We start from the raw sequence: 22,335 nt of genomic DNA, 5'->3' as shown, positions 1-22,335 counted from the left end.
GTATGTTTTATTTAAAGTATTATATAAAAATATTAATCAGCATATTAATCAATGATTGCTTTGAATTCATTAGTATAACGAGTTCGCATTTAACAAATAATCAATATATCTTTTTCTTTTAATTCGATCAGTAAATTCAAGTCAATATATAAAGAGATTATTATTTGGAGTAAATCATGGTTAAAGGAAAGAAAAAGAACGTATTATGGCGGACGCCATATGAATGATAAAATTCTATGCATTAAAGAAATAAAATATTAAGTATCGAAATAATGTCTGATATAAATATATATACACATATATATATGTATATATATATACAGAAAATATAAAATTTGTAATGGGAGAAAAGATAGGAGCAAAAAGAATGAACGTTTGGCGGCCACGTAAGTTATTCGAAAGATTGAGCGCGCATCGGATTGCGAGCGCGAGAAGAACGTTGTCGGTCCTCGTCTATCGTGACGGTGTTTGTAAACAAGCGGCGCCCTAGTAACAAAAACGATAGAGCAGGGGCACATATTTGGAGTACACCCCTGAGGGATCCGCGCACGCGTAGTATCGTTCGAATCGAACAAGTAGCGTGGTGGGGGATCCCCTACTCGCAAATGTTGATCGTCGAAGCGTTCGGCGAATTTCACTAAAAACTCTCGCGTCGAATTTACGTCGGAATTGTGCGCGTCTCTCGGTCGTACCTCGACGATCGCTAATCCAGTCGGATTTTTCCCGTTTTTCGTTGAATTCGAGTCGCGTTGTCGCGGTTGTTCGGTGTCATTCTATGTAACAGAGGGAAACGGATACCCCGCGATAATGGCATTGTTGTGATAGCGCCACTCTGTAGATAGCTAGATATATACATAGGTAGGTGTAGTGAAAGAGACCTATAGAGATTGGTAGATGGTGTGGTAGTGAGAGAAGGAAGGCTGCCTGGCGGGAGAGACGAAGGAACCCGCGACCGAAGACGTGGGTTCACTTTATCTCTCTTTCTCTCTCTTTCTCTCCTCTTTTCTCCCCCTCTTTCTCTCTTCCTAACAGCTCCGTCTACGTGCGTGCCGAGTAAGCGAGTTAACTCGAGAGTAAAAGAGAAAAAAGGACAAACGGCGTTCGGTCGCGCGCGCGCGAACGACACCGGACCACGTAGCAAGCGCGCTCGAGCGCCTTTTCCTACGCGCATACACGCGCACGCATATACACACATATATACCTCGCTTGCGTAGAATAGCAACCTTGACACTTGGTGATCGTTTTTGGCGGCCCCGTGCCGCTCTTCTCGACCGTCTCTCCCGTAATATTCCTCCCTTTCTCTCTCTCTCTCTCTCTTTTTGCTGTTCTCTCTGGTGAAGGCCTCGCAAGTGAAAGTTTCCATTCTTTCTCTCCTTTTTCTTTTCCTTTTCCAGCTCTCCTCCTGCCTCTATATATATATAAATATATATATATATTATTATATTTTATATATATACATTTAGCTCGCTTACTCTTTCTTTTTTTGTTTCCTGTTCCGTAAAAAAAATAAATGAATAAATAAAAAGACGCGCGAAAAGGATTATCCTCTATGCAACTTATATATATATCGTTGTATATACGTACATGAATGTATATACGTACAATAGTTACACGCGCGAGGAGACATAAGCAGGATAATAAAATTTCTCTGTATATTTTATTGTTTAGTTTCGTGTTCATAATTGTAAACCGTGTTTGTTATCATTGGTGATCTTTCGCGAGGGAAAATTTTCTCATGCGTTAACCGTTCATCTTTGTATTTCTAATTGTCACCGGAATAGTCAGTCGTTCCACGGACGTCGATGAAGGTTCTTAAACCTCGACAAGGTTTGTTCCGTTCGTGCCCCGGTCGATGGCCGTCGAAGAGGAGACGACAAGAAGCGTGAATCATCGTCGAGCGATTCGCAATAACGTCGACGGCCGCATGACCGACCCACTTCTTTACTCTACCTCGGTTATCCCTAGAATATACGTCAATGATTACGATAACGATAAAATTATGTTCATTTTTTTTTTTTTTTTTTTTTTTTTTTTTTTTTTTTTTTTTTTTTTTTTTAATTTTTTCGTTTACTCATTTTAAATTAGTTTCTCTTTAACTTTAACCTTATCGTCTTCCTTTGGTTTTAATTTTTGTTTCCTTTTCGTGAAGCGATTAGAAATGGCGGGAGAACCGAGTCACAATTCAATGTTTAAATAATACCGATTCGCGCGCCTTCAAAGTCAATGCCAAATTTTGCCGAACTTTTTAAACGAACGGTTCCGAAGATGTACGAGTGAAAAGATAGAGTGAGAGAGAGAGAAAGAGCGCGAACGAGTGGAGTATTTTCATCCTTCTCTTTTCTTCGATTATTTCTCTCTTCTTCGTAACAGTATATATATATACTGATATATATATATGTATCTACGCACAAATATACGGTATCTTTCCTATCGAATAGATATCGGCCAATCGCGATGACGAGAGATAACCGAGAGATCCCTGCAACTTTTTTTTACGAAGGAAATCAAATTGGTATATTTGCTACGCATTTTTTTCTCTCTCTTTCGCGATTTAATCCTTGGAAGAGTTGTTTTCTTTTTACTATCAAACAATCAAGTTCAATAAGAAAATAAATAGTGCGTGTTATGGTATGCAAAACGTTTAACTTAAAATTTTGATTATTTATCGTGTTTTATCGACGCGACAAGATGCATCATGTGTTGTAATCTCTTCGTTTTATTGAGAAAATTATCTAAATTGTTTTACAAGTTTGCTTTCGATTAATAATAATAATAAAAATAATAATAATAATCATCATCATCGCCATCGTCATTAATATCATTAGAAAAATATCGGTCTTGATCTTGTCACACGTACATTTCCTCGGCTCCAAAAAAGAAAAAAAAAAATAAATGAAAACTTTATCAATCAATAAAAAAAAAAAAACTCGGATAAGACAAAGGTGTGTATGTGTGTGTGTTTTCGATCGAATGCTTTGCGATTCGAGTGGAAAAACGTTCGAGGAGTCTTTCTATCACACACACGGATCATCGAAAAGCAAACAAATCTCAATGATTCTCCTGATTAGAGTTGTCCCTTTTAACTTATCGTATCGATTTGAAAAAAAAATTGATATCTCTCATTGACACAATCTATATAATATAAAAGGAAAAATTTAATTCAAATGATATCTAACAAAATATTATGAAAATAAAGTAAATCAAAAAACATTTCGTTCATATAAACTCGATCGAAGCAATGATGAAAGATATATATATATGTGTAGTATGTAATATAATGAAATAACGAATTTTATTTTGATTTTCAGTTTCCACGACCATTGACGGCGGCGGGGTCTCGGATAAGTGAAGAGGGAAAAAGAAAATGTGTAATAAAGAAAGAAAATATATATGTCAAGATGGATCAAAGTGAGAAAGAAAACACGTAAAAAGATTCCGGAAGAAGAAGAAGAAAGAAAAGAAAAGAGAAAGAAGAAGAAGAAAAGAAAAGAGCTTGCCTGGTTGGTTGCGCGCGCGCGCGCGCGCGCTCAAACCACCGTTCGTCGTTCATTCACGGTCAGAACTACTACGTAGAAATACGTTGTGCGTGGTGTTCTGCTAGTGATATTATGGATATAATAGTGTAGTGGTAGTAGTAGTGTGGTATTGCTTCTGCTACTACTACTGATCGTCGTTTTCGTCTTCTTCGTCGTCGGTTGTTGTGTTGTCGTCGTCATCATTATTATCCGTCGTTATCTGCGACGTAAACGTTGTCAACTTGTTGTTTTATACATCTTGTGTCGAGTTCACAGTACCACATCGGGGTTTACCATCGTCACATGTGATAACTAACTGACGTTCGCGTAACTAACACACACCGTTAGTTAGAAAATAATTTCTTTATTTTTTTTCCCCCTTTTTGTTTCTTTTTTTGTTGTTTTCTAATCTCCTTCTTTAACCTCTTCCGCATCTATTTGTTCTCTAAACATTTTATTTCCCCGAGTGAATCATACGTCTTTACGGTCCTTCACGCGAGTGCAACAATGTAGTTTTTTTACTTCCTCCGTTTTCTTTATTCCCTTTCCCCACCCACTTCCCCCTACTTATTCCTTCCTATCCTTCCTTCTTCTTCTTCTTCTTCTTCTTCTTCTTCTCTTTCTCTATAAGTATTTCTTTCTATCATTATTTTTCTCTTATTTAGTTTCAAATGTGACAAAAATTGAAAAGAAAAATATGTAACTTGGCACGTGTGAAAGTGAGAAAAAATATAGAAGAAGAGACGATTCCTCTCCCCCAATGCTAGGAGAAGAACGGGAAGAAGAAAGAAATAAAAAAATAGACAGTATCATCAAGAACCAAAAATAAATGTAAAAAAGAAAAAGAGAGAAAAAGTATAACGTGAGGATAAAATAGATATAATAGTAGGCGCGAGCGAGGAAACCACGCGCGCGTCTCTTCTACTCCATCGATAATAATGTATGTACGCGTTATTCTACTGTGAAAAAAGTTATTCATCAATCACGTCGTCGTCGTGTTGCATAAAAAAACGACACACAAGTCAAGAAACGTTTTACGGATAAAGCCAGAAGAAAATATATCAAAGGTGAGTTTTTACATTTTCTTTTTTTTTTTAATTATAATTTTTAATCGTTTCCTCATCATCTTCTTCTATTTAAAATTTAAATATGTACATATGTTTTTATGTATGTATATATGTATGTATGCATATGTATTCCCTAATAATTATACGCTATACACGTACACTTTATATGTAAACTTTTATTTTACAAAACTCGTCATTCCGTTATTCTTGCGGTTATCGTTCCTATTTTATTTTCAAACGATAGCAAATAGGCACGTAAGTAAGTAAGTCGAGTTTTCCTCTTGAACACCTGTATGCGTGGTATTATATGATATATATGTATGGGTATATGTTATGTACTTCCTTCTTGCTCTTTTAAAGCATATCCGTTTCTTTCTTACTTTCGAGCGACTTCAAATGTAGGTTAAAATATTTCTAGTTGTATCAAGAGAAGAAGAAGAAGAAGAAGAATTAGTAGGAGCTTATTTTTTATTTCAGTTTCTTACGTAATGTGTAGATATTTTTCGATATGTTGCTTTAAGGTCAAAGATTTATATGCATTATTTTTTCTTTTTTTTTTTTGTAAAATACAAATCTTCCTAAAAGAGTTACTTTAACGAATTACAAAATTTTCAAATTTGTTTACCAGGTATTTGTAATCTATTTAATTTTCTTGATAGTTTATAATTTAACATTAGACTTGAGAAGGATATATGTGACAAACAAAAAAGAATAAAATTATCTCAAAACGTATATAATATTATAATTGATTTACAGATTTCTCTATAAAATATCTTGTAAGAAATATTGAATATACGCTTATAAAACTTTTGTTCGATATTTTGTATTCGACGAGAAAATTATTCACTCTCAAGTTGGTATTTTCTTCTTTTCTTATTCTTCTTCTCTCTTTTATCATTTTTTTCCCCGTTAAGAATCGTCGAAAATTACTCGAGACACGCGAGAATGAAAAAATAAAATTAAGAAAAGAAAAAAAAAACAAAAAGAAAAGATACTCGAAACTCTTTCTCAAAGCTTGCAAATTTTCTTTACGGTAATTGAAGATTCTCAATATAAAAGTATATTTCTTTTCGAGGAGTAAAATTGCTAAAAAAAATTGGACCCCTTTCTCTCTCTCTCTCTTCGTCAAGGATCGATTTTAACATACACATACATAACACACGCGATGGTATATACCAAAGGAAAAAAAAAACACATACTTTTTGAAAACGCAACGCATCTTCCTTCGCGAAACTGAATGTGTATTTATATTGTATACATATATTACATGTTTACATACTACAAACATATATATACTTTTATGGATATAATGTTCGTTCATTGTGTTCACTTTGTCATGATTCTACGTCGTGTTCGTAAAGTTTAATATGTACGTGCGTGTGTCCTTTCGCACACATATTTATTTTTTATTTTTTTTTACTATAAAGGTCCTTTCACATACGATCGATAAACGTGTTTCGAATAATTTAAAATTTTATATTATATATATATATATATTTACAATATGTATTATAATATATATTTACAATCTACGTCACCAAATTGATATAATTTAATCTACATCGTCGATTATCAACGTTTGTTAAAGACATTGAAGATAATTTTGAATGTATAAAAATCGATAGAAAACAAAATCTTTATGATTGTGCATGTGTATGCCCTCTTTCAACGTGTCAACCATGTTTGCAGTGTGTAGTGTCCTGTTAGACCTGATGATACACTAAAAATATCGATCATGATTTTTATTTAATTATAAGTATAACCGCGATTAAATAACGTCGCTTTTGTGAATGCATTTTAAAGTAGAAATTTTGGTTGGTCTAAAGTATTATTAGACATGCTAATTAGTTAAAACATTCATCGAATATTTTCGTGATTTCATCATCCCATAAAGAGGAAGTTTCCTATCGTTGTGTGTGTTGAATACTTCTCCCGCTCTTTTTTTCTACTTAGAATTATTTCTTTCTCTTGGTGAGGCTTTTATTTCATGCGTCTTTGCTGCTATTCATTTTTCATTCTTTTTTTCTCGTGTACGCGTGTGTTTATTACCTTTATTTTTCCTTAAAAGAGAAGAATGTACATCAGGTGGCCATATATGTAAGTATAGTTCTATTTGTACACACACGATTATGATAATCACTCGGGCACAGTTACGAAGCTAAAAGTTTAAAAAAGATAAAGATAGGGAAAAAATATAACAAAAAGAAATATTAAATTTGGATTATTCGGTAGCGAAACTCACGAAACCATCTTTGTCGCGTCTTTTTTTATAATATTGAATTGCACAAAGGCAGAAAATAAAAATAATGTAACATGCACGTGCTCTTAACTTCCGCCATCTCTTTGAAATGCTTCTGTTCTTCGCTGTTAGATGGCAGCACAAATACACTTAATTATTCTAATATTAATAAGTAGCTTTTGTTTTGCTTGCCTTGTTCATTACATTTATTAAAAAAGAATATGCTCTTATCGTCTGTTTATTATTATTATTATTTCATATTTAGATATTTCTTTTTTTTTTTCTTCTTCTTTTCTGCTTACTTTTTCAAATCAAAATGACAATCTTTTATTATAGTTTAAAAAAAAAAAAAATAGTAAACTTCTTATGTATATTATTATTTCAAATGTGTGTTAAGAGTTATTCAATAGAATAATAAAGATGTATTGGAACGATTATGAGATATTTGCGCATGCGTGAAACAAAATTAAATTGAGATCTATAATAGCATTGTAACACAACAGCACAGATATATTTGATCAAGGAAATAATTAAAGGGAAAGTTATTGTTGTTTTATTCTATTCTAATTTAAAAATTAATTATATCCTTTGATGTATGGATACTATAGGAAACTGTAATTTTTTATTATTCTATTTTATACCATTTTTTAAATGGATATCATTAAATATTTCCGTTACTATTAAATAATTGAGAAAACTGGTTCTTTTTATAATATTAATGATAGCATTAAGGCACATCTAATGTTTCTTATTTTTTAGAATGTTGTATTATATTAGAATATCATTGGATTATTGATTCTTATGGGATACAGAATATAAAATATTTTCAGTTAATAAAGTAGAAAAAGGAATAAATAAGATGAAATATTCTAAATAATTCTAACAAAAATAATTCCCATTCTTGTATGGAAAGCAAAACAATAAAAGAGTATGAAAAACTTTGCAATCTTTATAAATATATGATATAGATACAAAGATTTTATTGCCACATTTATTTGATGCGGTATTACATATTCGTTTATTTATATTACATATTTTTTAAAGCATGAATAAGAATATAACATTAGATTAGAATGAATTTTTTAATCGACTGGGTGTAATGTAATAAATCTTGAAAGTATAAATGCAATTATAAAAGTGCCTGCTACGAAACAAGCAACAAAAGTATACCATGTTTCTTCGTCAAATAGATCAGTAAAAGCTGGTATTTTATTGTAAAGGGTATCGATTACTTTCATATTATAATTTTTGCTAGTCGAAGCATGGCTCGCCATGGTGAAAAGATTTTTTTTTTTGTAGAATACTTTATACAATGTGAAATAGATAGATGTGTTGTAGTTTTAATCGAATATATTTTTAATATAATTAAAGTAAAAATTGAAATGTAACTTTTATTTTATATACGAGATATTATATACCAAGATTTTAAGAAATAGACAAGCTTTAATTTTTAATAAGTGTTTCTACAAAATTTCTAATATTGCAAGTAATTATCTTTATGGTGAAGTTATTTAATCATTTATATATATATAAATATATATATCCAGCTTTATATGTTTAATATATTAAATAATATATTAAGAATTAAAAATGAAAAATTCTTTGCAGTAAATACACGATTACTATTTCTCTTATGAATTGACAATGTAGGTTGTTTGAATTATTTTTGATTTCATTAAAGCAAAGAAAAATAGGATAAAACTTGATCGATGTCTTAATGAAGTGATAATATTTTTTCTCCGCTTGCTTTCTCTTCTATTTATTTTATTTTCTAATTAAACATTTCCTTTCATAAAATATTCAATAAAGTTTGAATATAATCAAATGATTTACAAGACTTTTTTGTCAATATTCTCTGGCTTAATTCAATTATAATTTTAATAAAATACACCTCTTCTTTTAGAAAATGGTTTTATTTTCTTCCATTTCTTCTTTCTCTGTTTCTCTTTCTCCTCAAGCAATATTTCTTTAGGAGTCTTTTCAGGAGGTGGAACTAAAGAACTGATATGCTTGTTGCAATATTGTAAAATATTCAAAGCATTCAAATTTCCACACTTGAATATTACTTTGTTTCCTGATGCTGAAAAATATAGGCAAATTTATAAATAACGTTGATTATTTGTATTGAAAAGAAGAAATTATATTTTCATATAATTTTTTTGTCTAATACTCACTAAGATCAAATGTAATGATAGGCTCAGATTGATCGCAGACAATTTTGGTTTTTAATGCGTAGAGAGGATTTGTTTTCTGAACTTTCGGGCTTGATATATAAAAAAGAAACTTTCTACGGAAAAAGAAAAATTATTTTAACAGTTTATTACATTTCATTTTAAAGTTTTTACTAATTGTAATTAGTAAAATTGATCACACAAAATATATGAAGAAAATTGAAACTAATATGATAATAAGATATAAAATACACGTAAATATAACGAAATATTATGTTATAGGAGCATCATGGCTCAAATGGAGCAGCAACTACCCATACCAATGCCGGATTTAAGTACTCTTCGCATAACAACGGCAGTTTCTATGCTTGGTAAAGCGTACGGATGTGGACAATGTAGTGGTAAGTTAAAAGATTATAATCAAAATATTAAATAATATTATTTTATAAATATTAAATAAGTATAGTTTTCAAGAAATATATAATATTATTATTTGACGTTATAAAATTTGAAAATAATGGCAAATGCAAATGAATAACCTTTATATACTGAAATCAAAATTTACAACTATCCATTTACAAGATTACTTAAATACTAGTGGAAATTCTAAAGATATAGATGACATACGTACTTCCATTAAATGAACTTTTATAACAGATTGAAAAATTAAGTGTTTCACTTTATACACATATGTTTTTTTTTACTCTTTACACATATATAAGAACATTTATAATTATTTCTTTAGAATTTTACTATTTTACCTTCTTTTATCACGTACAAGTAAACACTCGAACGATACTGATATGTTACTAAAAATAACGAAGTATAGTATGCTGTCTGCTCCGAAATCACAATGCGCATGCGTGCGTTATCGACGTCATTGGAATCGTCTGCATGGAAAGCGTCGACTTATTTATCGTGTACACGCCTACAGACGGATTTACGGACAGCGTACATATATATATGTATATATACATATGCACGTTTATATAAAGAGTTAATACATCAAAATCTAAATGAAACTAATTTCTAACTGATATCATTCATAATAAACTATTATATGAGCTCGTGTTTAAAACATCGATAAATTTTCGATATATCGACTTGTGAAACTTATCGATATTTGATTTTTCTTTTATTTGTTTGAAAATTTTCATCGATAACAATGTATGTACAAAAATGCAAAATAATTTAATCCGGTTTTATTTTAAATGGTGTTAAAAAATAAAAAAAATAACAAGATTTACTAACCTCGTTTCCGTAACTTTTTCGTAAAAGGGATCGAACTGTACGACGATCTTATTAACTAATTTGAAATTAAGTGTTCTCATTTCTTTAGCAATAGAACTTATTAAACCGCGAGAGCGGGTAAGCGCTCCGCTATAAGGAACCGACATTTTGCAGACAATATAATACGCTATTACATACACAACTAACAAAACGTATCACACCATTTTATCGTTAATAACTTGCACGGTTAGGTTCTTCGAATATCTTCTAAAATAAAAATTACTATATCAATGCTACCAATATGTAGGATACAATCGATCAAGTATAGGGAATATTTTTGTATGAAGTTTTCTACTTCGCCATCAGGTGGAGTTAGTAGTAATTCAGCCATTTAAAGTGTAGTGGGAAGCAAGTGTAAGCGTAGTTAGTCTAATATACACCATAGTAAAGGGAAAAAAAGAAAAAATCGACTTTACACAACATATATATGTAGTGTACTTACGTTGTAATGTGCTTAGCCGAGAAGAAAACTAGGAAGGGATACGAATTTTAAAGGAATCTATTCGTGTTTGATAATTTTATATCACACGTACATACTTTTATTCATTAGCAGAAATCTAACGATCGGTAAAATATTGGTATGGACACTGTAATTAATTTTTTTCTTTTCTTTTTTTTTAAATTGAAGAATAACTGTGAAACATATTTTTCCCATTATTAGTTTTGAATGAAAATTATGCTGCCAAGAAACTATTTTTCGGATTTCAAGAATATCCTAGTTACATATTTGGATTGGTGTGCCTTCTTCTTCAGAACAACAATCTTCAAACTACAGTATATTCACTGTAAATATAAAAATTCGTTCACTATGTCATAAAAAGAATTAAAAGCTAAGTAAGATAGAGCAAGCGAACATCTTTTGCTCTTTTACTACCCTTACAGGTTTCTTCTATTATCAGCTATATACAGAACAAGTCCACGCCTCAACGCATATGTGAATTACAAATATAACAGGAACTTCAAATTTTGAACTGGGTCTAATCAGATGTTCATATTTAATGACCTAATACTTGCACATTTAAGGTATGAATTAATAATGCCGCAAGGGGAAAAAGTATGTTTTCATAATACGTTGTATTGTGATTTTTATTAAATTATTATATTCGTGTGTATAATAACTTTTAAAATATTCGTGTCATATTACGTGATAACCTTTGGATTGTCTTAAACTCTATTACCATGTTGATAAGTAGATATTACTAAAAGTGAATATATTTATTGGTTATTATTGCATTCATCGATGTTGAATATTTAAATATAACATTTAGAAAGTTAATTAATTACGTAAAATATAAAATATTGTGTACATGTAAAGTAGCTAAAGATGAAACAATAAATTTTTATATTGACCAAATAGAATATTTCGAATTAATGTATTCGTTTTATTCACCTGGTCGCAAATTTAAAATAAGAGCGCGGATTGGCCGCGCATAGCCACCAATTAGTTGTATTAAAACAGTTGGCACTAAAGAGTTGGCAACCGTGAATTGAAGGTAGTCTTTCATACTATGTGGTCGAGGGGAAATGGAGTTGTTCGGCCAGTGGGTTTTATGTTGAATTTTTTACTTATTTATTAGTGATTAACTGGTATTTTTAATCAACGGCTGTAACTATGTACCCCGTAGGACAGCGTAAGTATATTATTGCTATATGCTTACTTTAATATGCTCGAAAAAGCTATTAAATAGATCTACTCCATTTGCTAGGTCGATATTAGAATATCGCTCAAGTGATTTCTTATTCTTTATTCCATGTTAATAACAAAAAAAAAAACAAAAAATAAAAGGTCAAAAATGTTTGTGATTAGTGGCACGTTGATCTATACTACTAAAATTTGATTAGCAATGGATCCACGTATATAAATTGAATGTCAAATTACGATAATGGTTTTTCTCTAATAAACCTAGTTCAACAGGCACGACGTGTCGTATATTGCATTTGATTCATCATATCACATATCTATAGTAGATAATATGCATCTAATGAAAATGGTATACTACCTGTCAAAAATCTTTTATTTATAAATTTATTGTTTAATATTATCTTATAACGACTGCTTATTTTATATTTTGTATTATTATAGTCTTTTCTATGAAAGAAATCAATTCTTTCCATAGGAATAATTTCATTATTGCATTTAACTTATAAGGTATTTATGTTATTTTGATCATAGTATTATATGATTGTTTTTTGTTATCATTGTCTCATGTAGCTATTGTGTCATCTATCGTTTGTATTTTATTTGTTAAAAATGATTGAATAATATTTGTGTTTAAACATTTTACATTAACAGAGAAAATAATTGTTTGCAATTTGCCATTAAATAGGTGTATTTTGTATTTTCTTTTGGTTTTGTATTTTTGTGTAATTTATTTATTAATTTGTGAACTATATTTGATAAATTAATGGTGTTTTCATGTGCATTTTAAAACATTTCTAGCCCCCCCACCTGGACCAACAACCAGCACTTCCGTTGGAACAGCCGGAGCAACTGGGAGCAATGTTGTTACTCCAAGTTCTCTGGGGCTGGTCCCCACACAACAAACACATACTCCACCTCAACCTCCAGAACTGCCAAGTAAGAGGATTTGTTTTTCATAAATAATAGGAATATAATTATGTAAACTTAAAATCTCTATGTATCTCTATATTATCTATAATGTATACTCCTATAATAAATGTATAAAATATTGTTAAAGTGAAAATTTTAATTTGACAGTGTTTTCATGCCCACGAAGGCCCAACATAGGACGCGAAGGTAGACCGATTGGATTAAGAGCAAATCATTTTCAAATTACAATGCCACGAGGTTATGTACACCATTATGAAATCAATATACAACCTGATAAATGCCCTCGTAAAGTTAATAGAGAAATCATAGAAACAATGGTTCATGCATATAGTAAAATTTTTGGAACTCTTAAGCCTGTGTTTGATGGACGAAATAACTTGTATACAAGAGACCCTTTACCTATCGGAACTGACAAAATAGACTTAGAGGTAATTTTTCATTTATTGAACTTTTCTAATGCTGTCCTTGTCAAATATATAATACAATATTTTGCAAATATAGGTAACACTGCCTGGTGAGGGTAAAGATCGAGTTTTCAGAGTTGTGATAAAATGGGTAGCTCAAGTTTCATTATTTGCCTTAGAAGAAGCACTTGAAGGGCGTACAAGACAAATTCCATATGACGCTATACTTGCATTAGATGTTGTGATGAGGCATTTACCATCAATGACTTACACACCGGTTGGAAGATCATTTTTTAGTAGTCCAGATGGATATTATCATCCATTAGGTGGAGGCAGAGAAGTATGGTTTGGTTTTCATCAATCTGTTAGGCCATCGCAATGGAAAATGATGTTAAACATTGATGGTATGTTATTTATGATTTTAATATTAGAATTCTTCAGTATTAAAAGTAGAAGTAAAAAAATTTAATAACTTTTGATATATTTTATATATTCTGTAATTGCATTTCAGTTTCTGCAACTGCATTTTATAAAGCACAACCGGTAATAGAATTTATGTGTGAAGTATTAGACATTAGAGATGTAAACGAACAGAGAAAACCATTGACAGATTCACAACGAGTTAAATTTACCAAAGAAATTAAAGGGCTCAAGATAGAAATAACTCATTGTGGGACTATGAGACGAAAATATAGAGTATGTAATGTTACACGTAAACCAGCACAAATGCAATCGTAAGTAGAGTCAAATGGAAGATTAGAATTATTTATATGTTATTTTATAAAAATTTATATATAAAATTATTTATCTAAGATTTCCGTTACAATTGGAAAATGGACAAACAGTTGAGTGTACTGTTGCAAAATATTTTTTGGACAAATACAAGATGAAATTGCGTTATTCGCATCTTCCTTGTTTGCAAGTAGGACAAGAACATAAACATACTTACTTACCGCTTGAGGTTAGTTAATTATATAAAATTTTAAAGAATAAGGATATGGAAATATAACAACAAGATTAAAAATTAAGGCAATCGGAATATAATAAGAGATTTAAATATATAAGAAACGCCAGAGCTAAATATTAATTTATTGTGTTAGGTATGTAATATTGTAGCTGGACAACGTTGTATAAAAAAATTAACTGACATGCAAACATCTACTATGATAAAAGCAACGGCACGTTCAGCGCCGGATCGTGAAAGAGAAATTAATAATTTAGTTAGGCGGGCTGACTTCAACAATGATTCTTATGTTCAAGAGTTTGGGTTGAGTATATCAAACAACATGATGGAAGTTCGAGGACGTGTACTACCTCCACCCAAGTTACAGTACGGAGGGCGCGTAAGTTCCATCAGTGGACAGGTGAGAAACGTGAGAAATATAAATTTTAATCAGTTAGGTCTAGACAAATCAAATATTTATAAAGACTGTTTCATACTCCCGAAAATTTCATTTTTATGAAAGTAAGATTTATGTAGTACAGTTAACAATTAGTCAGTGCGGTTTTTTTTAATAAGGGGAACTCTCGGGGTTCTTCCTAATCATGATAAGATTCGGTATATATGTTAGTACCACTTTTTAGATAATCATAGTAAAAATGCTCTTGTATTTTTTAAGATGTAGAAATAATTATATAAAATTGGAAACTATAATATCTTTATACCCTTATTTGTATTAATAATCGTTTCGAGTTGCTAGTTCCCTCCCAATTAAAAAGATTGACATTAAAACTGGTGCTATTATCCTCTTAGTATTTTTGTATATTCACTCTGAACACAAATACAATTTAATCTCTTACAATAATTTTTGTTTTTACTATTAAAGACGAAGCAACAAGCAATGCCCAATCAAGGTGTTTGGGATATGCGAGGCAAACAATTCTTCACAGGAGTTGAAATAAGAGTTTGGGCAATAGCTTGTTTTGCTCCACAAAGAACAGTACGAGAAGATGCATTACGTACATTTACTACACAATTGCAAAAAATCAGTAACGATGCTGGTATGCCTATTGTTGGACAACCATGTTTCTGCAAATACGCTACTGGGCCAGATCAAGTAGAGCCTATGTTTCGATATTTAAAAGCAACTTTCAAAGCATTACAACTAGTGTGTGTGGTACTACCTGGGAAAACTCCTGTGTATGGTAATTATGATAATGATTAAATAAATATATTCATCGAACATGTACATTTTCCTTTATTAAAAATTTGTTTGTAGCTGAAGTAAAACGAGTTGGAGATACTTTACTAGGAATGGCAACTCAATGTGTACAGGCAAAAAATGTTAATAAGACTTCTCCTCAAACTTTGTCTAATTTATGTCTGAAGATTAATGTAAAATTAGGTGGTATCAATAGCATTCTAGTACCAAGTATAAGACCAAAAGTTTTTAATGAGCCTGTTATATTTCTTGGAGCGGATGTAACTCATCCTCCTGCTGGAGATAATAAAAAACCCAGTATAGCTGCTGTCGTAGGAAGTATGGATGCTCATCCGTCTAGATATGCAGCTACAGTTAGAGTACAACAACATCGGCAAGAAATTATACAAGAACTCAGTTCAATGGTCAGGTAAGTTATATGGTATAGTGCTTTCAATACTATATTATAAAAATTTTATTGAAATTAGAGTTATGAAAATTTAAAAACGATTATGAAATTGTTTATTGTTTATAATCAACCTCTTTCTTTAAATTTAACATTCTTCATTCATATAAAGCTTTTACAAAATTATCAAAAATATAATTAGCCATCCTTACCATTTTAATGGTAAGTCAACATTATAAACAATGAACAATTTTACATTCGTTAATATATTTTCATAATACATTACTAACATAAGATTACTTTCTTTTAGGGAACTATTGGTAATGTTTTATAAGAGTACAGGGGGATATAAACCACATAGAATAATTCTTTATCGCGATGGAGTATCGGAAGGACAATTTCTACACGTTTTACAACATGAATTAACTGCCATTCGCGAAGCTTGCATTAAACTAGAAGCTGATTATAGGCCTGGCATTACTTTCATCGTAGTACAAAAAAGACATCACACTCGTTTGTTCTGTGCAGATAAAAAAGAACAGAGTGGAAAAAGTGGTAATATTCCAGCTGGTACAACGGTTGACGTTTGTATAACTCACCCAACAGAATTTGATTTTTATCTCTGCAGTCACCAAGGTATTCAGGTGAGTTAATATTACGTGATATATGTCGTTACTTATAAAATGTACAATGTGTTATATAATATTGTGTAATGTTTCATAGTATATTGTGCGTTTAAGAGCTTGTTGCAGTCTCGTGTGGTCAGAAGTCGGATTTATGAATTTTAGCGATCCTTATAATTATATAATAATTATATTTCATTTCAGGGAACATCTAGGCCGTCTCATTATCATGTTCTGTGGGATGACAATCACTTTGAAAGTGATGAATTACAGTGTCTTACGTATCAGTTATGTCATACGTATGTAAGATGTACTAGATCTGTTAGTATACCGGCACCTGCTTATTATGCCCATCTTGTGGCATTTAGAGCAAGATATCATTTAGTAGAAAAAGAACATGATAGGTAAATTTATATTAAATAATTATTATATTATAATAGTAAATAAGTATAAGTTATATATATAAATAATTAATGTTTCATAATATGTATTTATAGTGGGGAAGGATCTCATCAATCAGGGTGTAGTGAAGATAGGACACCAGGTGCAATGGCACGAGCAATTACGGTTCACGCGGACACAAAGAGGGTTATGTATTTTGCATAATTGTCTTTTTTTAAAACATCATAGATAAAAACACCATAGATAAAAACACCATAGGAAAAAAACAACGCCTTATGTTGTTTTTTAAACATAGCATTTGAGGGCTTCAAAATTGGTAATTATCATATCTGGTAATGATCATATAGATAATCATAACAGGTTACTGAAAAATGTTGAATGATCTTCTTGAGTGGTCAATTTTTTTTTACTTTTATAATTATAATAAGCCTATTCGGCGTGAGCGAACACTCCATAATAACAAACACAGTATAAAAGTGAAAGATCTGTATTATGAGTTTTCACTTAGAGTTTCATGAAAATAGTTTAGAAAATAAGTTTTAAAAGATGCGGATCAAGCACGAACAGATATTCGTATTAAAAGATGCGGATCAAGTACGAACAGATATTCGTATTAAAAGATGCGGATCAAGTACGAACAGATATTCGTATTAAAATGCAGCGATTTGCAGCTTAACCAATTGGTTGTTGCACGACGAAGTTTCGATACGATTTAAAAAAAAAGGATACGATTTAAATAAACGATTCAACTTATAATAGGTATTACGTCCATGAACTGTCTTACGTTTGTACATTATAAGCTCAACTCCATGGAATCAACATTTTCGATTATAATTATATAAATCGCTTAAAGCGATGTTGTTAAGACGTTTAAATATCATTTGTAGTGAAGTCGAAATATCAATAATTGTGAAAATACTAGTAGATTCCAATTAATGAAATTTCTGATATAGCTAACATATGAGTATAATTATGTTAAGCATTAGTGAGTTACAGCGAGTAAAAATATAAAGAAGAAGAAGAGAAGATTTAAGCTCGATTAAAGATTAAACGTAATTTAATTGGACTTCATTAGGAAATTACAAGGCAATTATAAGGTACGGATCATTCAAATACATTAGAAAAGATGTGAGGTATCGTAAAAATAATCATAACTAAAAAAAAAAATCAAATAGAATAAAAATGGGAGAAAAGAATTGTATAAAAATTGTATAGAGAATAAGAGTCCAGGCAGCGTCAGAAAGAGCAGCTTTAGAGTGCGAACCTCTGGGACCTACTAAAAAATCATTAATGTATAAAAATTTAAAAAAAAAATTGGCCACCTCAAGTTATGAAGTTTGAATAGATGCGTTTGGAGAATGATTTGGAAAATTAATTATTAATAGTTTAAGTGCCACGGATTTTGGCAAAAATCCGATCGAAAAATGCGATAGCGCTTGTTTCATTCTGTGTCAAAAAATTCCAAACAGCGTGATTATATTGCACTTTATATTATAAGAACGTAATCTAAATGTTATATTATACATTATACTTAAACTGTTATTTTCTGCTACAGCAGTCTGGTATATTGGTAACTTTAGACACTGAAAAGAAGAGCGCTATCGCGCCGCTTGGTGGCACTCAAACGATTGGGCGTAGACATTGTGTAAATATTAATTGCTAGTAAATAGCAAAGTGAGTTAGAGTGATTTACTAGAATAAGATTGAAAGTGATAACTGATACTTACGAGGAAACAATTTGTTAAGTAATCCTTATAATGTCATAAATCACATTGTGCCACATCTAACTAATAACAAATTGCCATTTTTATATATGGCATAATTTTGTTTTAAAGTCTAAATCTAATGTCACAGTTTGCAATAATTATGAAAACTAATTGGGAGTTAAAATCACACAGCATATTAAATACATTGAAGAGACGTTTATCTATATGTGCGATATAGGTAAAATGATAATTTGTTTTCAATATTTAAGCAATTTCATTTTTGAAAATGTATAAATGCACCAGTTCTATGTATTTCATTTTTTAGTTATCACTTTTAATATTTCTTTTTTTTATTGTCTTTATTTTTATTTTTTATCTTTATGTGGCACATAATCAGCTTCCAATTAAATACACACATTTACTGACGCTGTCTGAACTAAGATAGCCTGCAAAAGTTAGTATCGATGATATTAACCTTTTGAGACGCACTCTCGCATGAAATGTGTAGTATATATGGTGAGTTATTCGTAGCTCAGTCACGGCGACTAATTGTTGCACATCGTTATTTATCATTCTCTCCAAGAACGTATATATTGCGTTTTACGTGATAGAGATTTAATGAAGCGCAACATGAAGCAAATAAAATTTTGTACAATATTGAAAATATTATGTTCATGTGCGATTCATTATTCGATTAGTAGCAAACGTTAGTAACGTAACACAAACTATCAAAATAGGTATAATAAGTGATTGCACTTGAGCAACTACTAGACATAATATAGTCATGATAAGATATGTTTGGACCCTGATTGTATGTAAATTTTAAGATCTGGAAAAGTTTATCATATTGAGTCATCTAAATAAGATTTCTTTTCCAAAATGACATAAACTCAAATAATCAGTTATTATACTTTATCAATGAGTGATAGGAGAAAAATATAGAAACGACTAGAAAATTTGGGGCTTTGTTGATAATACCAGGTGTGGTAGAATTCAGGACTTATTGGTTTTTGGTCTCTATTCGGGTAAGCTATAAGTGAAGCACAATAATTGAATAGAAGGGCGTTATAAGAAATGGAATATCATATATTGGGAAATATTATCTAGATATGAGATAGGGGATAATGTGATTAATAATGTGACCAATTTACCCACTATGTTTAAATATTTTCCGGTCGTATTTTTGCTAGTTATTCCATACGGATTGTTTAGATAAACTGAGATCTTTTACTTTATTTTCGGCATATTTGTTTGTTTCTAATACCATTTTTTCAAGCAATGAATTTGTAAATAATTTGGAAAAATCTGTAGGTTTCATAAAACAAACAGAAATATTAGTTTCTATAACCCTAGAACCCATAGAAAAATTTACTGTGGTTAATCTTCGTGCATGATATCTTTTCAAACAGTAAATTGATTAGCAATAATATTTTTATTTTCATTGTAAGACTTGAGGAGACCGATTGCTCTTTATTTTCTGTGTTGCAAGGGTTTATAGGATAATATGCCTTCGTAGTAGATAGGTGTAGGCCTTACAGTAGTTGTGTGTTGTGTGTGCGCGTGTGTGGGTCATATCACCAAGAAAGAAAACATGATGGGGAAAGCAAGACTTAAAAGTTCTGAGAACTAAAACAAAGAAAGGATAATCATTGCCTCGTGAAATATCTATCCTTAGAATAATTTAGAATTAAATAGTAGAGCTTAGATTATTTGTGTTTTAGAAGCCTTTTCCTTACAATTATCAGGAGTGGGATAAAAAAAGCCTTGCACCAGTTTTTTCTACAGTAGGTGTAGAAAATATTTGTACACTGATCAATTTTACACATGGTTTTGTGAAATTATTGTTTATTAACTAAATTTTTATAACAAGGAATAATAGTCAACGGCCTAGACACGTTGGAATACTAGTTTCTGTTAGATCACTAAAGACAAAAAACGATAGGCATCGTTAGCACATGGATAGATAATCCATTTGAAAAAAAAAAAAAAAAAAAATAAATATGAACAATATATCCATAATTCTTTGTTTATAAAAAATTAGTTAATAAACGACAATTTCATAAAGCTCTGTTTAAAATTGATTGGTGTACGGGTACTTTCTATTCCTACTGTATTTTTTATGTTTTATTATCGCTCGAGTGTATTAATTGCCTTACTTATAAAGAAAAAATAAAGATCTATCGCTCGCATTAAGGTATATACTAGTTGACGGATTAATTAAGAGTAAACATACGGCCGGAAAGAGTTAATACGTCTATATAATGATTATGTTATGAAAAGATTTTTTATTTTCAAGAGGTATTTCTCAGTTGTGCTTATATATTTATACAAGATTTTAGTTAATTATCAATCAGTATTATTAACTGGGGTTTTTAAAACAAACACAAAATAAAAAAAAGTAGTAAAACAAGTAAAAGAAACAAAAAGTAATCGGAAGAAAAAAGAATAATGAAGTGCCATCGAAGGCCTTATACTTGCAACATTATAATTTTTTACAAAATCTATCAATATCAAATGAACAAAGAATTGGTAAACAATGGGCGTACAAGGAAGCGTTTTTAAATATTTTTTAAAAAGTCAATTATGTAAAGTAGTGAAACAAGGGAATACTTTGATTCTTATTGATTTTTGATTGAGAGAATGATGAGGAGTAATTTTTAGAGAAACAGAGTGATGTCTGTTAGAAACTTAATGATGTCTATCAGGATCTATAAGTGCGAATTTCTTAATTCTTTATTAATCATTTTTGTGCCCTGTGCACACATTTTTGTGAAGACTAGATTCAAAAATGCCAAGAGTCACAATAGCGTTCCTTCAGAAGCAGTATGCTAGAAGAAAATAAGCAGAACGTTTAGTTACTTTTAACTTCACAATTTGCGCTGGGCACTTTCAAGCATTGAATATGTTGTTGCATTGTTTTGTACTACGACGTATATTATTTGCTAAAAATATTTTAATATAAATTAAATTTTTAATTTATCATCATATTAAAACGAACGTTCTTATGAAAGCTGTAGAAGTACATACTAATAATGAAGAGAGAGATTATTCCAATTACTTATTGCCTTTTAGATGCTGCAATGTTTATTAGATATATATGTATGGCTCTCAATGCAAGCAGCGTTCGAGTCAGAAACAAAAGTTATATTCATTAGTGATGCTGAGATTAAATAATGTAATGAATTCTACAGGATGTGATAAGAAAGTCCCAATTCCTTATTATAATGAACGATCAAGATGTTAAAAAATGATTAAAATTAAAGTAAGTTTAAGACTTGGGAATTAAATATGTTGTAAAAGTAACACCTTATAATAAGTCTTCTCAGTTAAATAATAATTTATAATGAGTTTTAATTTTTAATACATATTTCACATTAAATGTAATTAAAATAATTTTGTCTTTTGCCTTTTGTTATAATGTGTTACTTTAAGGATGCATAAGATTTAAAGATCATAATTTGAGCGAATTAAAGATTTGAGTGATCTCAACAATAGAAAGAATGTTACGGTTGAAGTGTAATTCGTTTCACGTTTGCTATCTTCTTGGCTTCCTTGGTGGCATAAAAATGTTGAAGCACGCTTAAAAATACAGAACCGTAGATTAAAGAAACGCTTAAATATAAAACGCATATGATAATTTAGTATTAACGAATTATGAGCTATTTATATCTTAATGGAATTTAAATCTTAATGGAAGAAGCTTTATCTCTTTAAGGGCTGATGAAGTTGATATTGAAGTAAACTACCATAATAGTCTTATGCAGCTAATGAGGCGATATATGAAAAAAATTGATTCTAT

General features: G+C 30.5%; 3 protein-coding genes across 4 annotated transcripts; 1 reads left to right on the top strand and 2 right to left on the bottom strand.

The window, feature by feature from the left end:
* The first annotated feature begins 358 nt into the window (after positions 1-358).
* Positions 359-20,531, top strand: LOC106785099 (protein argonaute-2). Of its 2 annotated transcripts, XM_014745270.1 has the most exons (15): positions 359-858; positions 3,309-3,858; positions 4,181-4,582; positions 9,275-9,393; positions 12,723-12,860; positions 13,002-13,282; positions 13,356-13,662; positions 13,770-13,992; positions 14,072-14,219; positions 14,359-14,622; positions 15,085-15,403; positions 15,478-15,829; positions 16,116-16,449; positions 16,633-16,832; positions 16,926-20,531. In XM_014745270.1, exons 4-15 carry the CDS (start codon positions 9,282-9,284, stop codon positions 17,032-17,034), a joined length of 2,787 nt encoding a protein of 928 aa, XP_014600756.1. In that variant the 5' UTR covers positions 359-858; positions 3,309-3,858; positions 4,181-4,582; positions 9,275-9,281; the 3' UTR covers positions 17,035-20,531. The 2 variants fall into 2 exon arrangements, with proteins under 2 accessions (XP_014600756.1, XP_014600757.1); XM_014745271.1 differs by lacking the exons at positions 359-858; positions 3,309-3,858; positions 4,181-4,582; positions 9,275-9,393 and adding an exon at positions 11,784-11,913.
* Positions 7,780-8,121, bottom strand: LOC106785101. The gene has a single exon (XM_014745274.1). It carries the CDS (start codon positions 8,093-8,095, stop codon positions 7,904-7,906), a length of 192 nt encoding a protein of 63 aa, XP_014600760.1. The 5' UTR covers positions 8,096-8,121; the 3' UTR covers positions 7,780-7,903.
* LOC106785100 lies at positions 7,823-10,509 on the bottom strand. Its single transcript, XM_014745273.1, has 3 exons — positions 10,244-10,509; positions 8,996-9,108; positions 7,823-8,901 (listed from the first exon to the last, which is right to left on the bottom strand). The coding sequence occupies exons 1-3, from the start codon at positions 10,387-10,389 to the stop codon at positions 8,699-8,701; spliced, it is 462 nt and encodes a 153-aa protein (XP_014600759.1). The 5' UTR covers positions 10,390-10,509; the 3' UTR covers positions 7,823-8,698.
* Positions 20,532-22,335: the final 1,804 nt, after the last annotated feature.

The sequence above is a fragment of the Polistes canadensis genome, unplaced genomic scaffold (genome assembly GCF_001313835.1).
Source record: "Polistes canadensis isolate GaletaPanama2010 unplaced genomic scaffold, ASM131383v1 scaffold_45, whole genome shotgun sequence".
Classification (NCBI taxonomy): Eukaryota; Metazoa; Arthropoda; class Insecta; order Hymenoptera; family Vespidae; genus Polistes; species Polistes canadensis.
The sequence above is the reverse complement of the archived record's forward strand: the minus strand, read 5'-3'. Positions and strand labels throughout refer to the sequence as shown.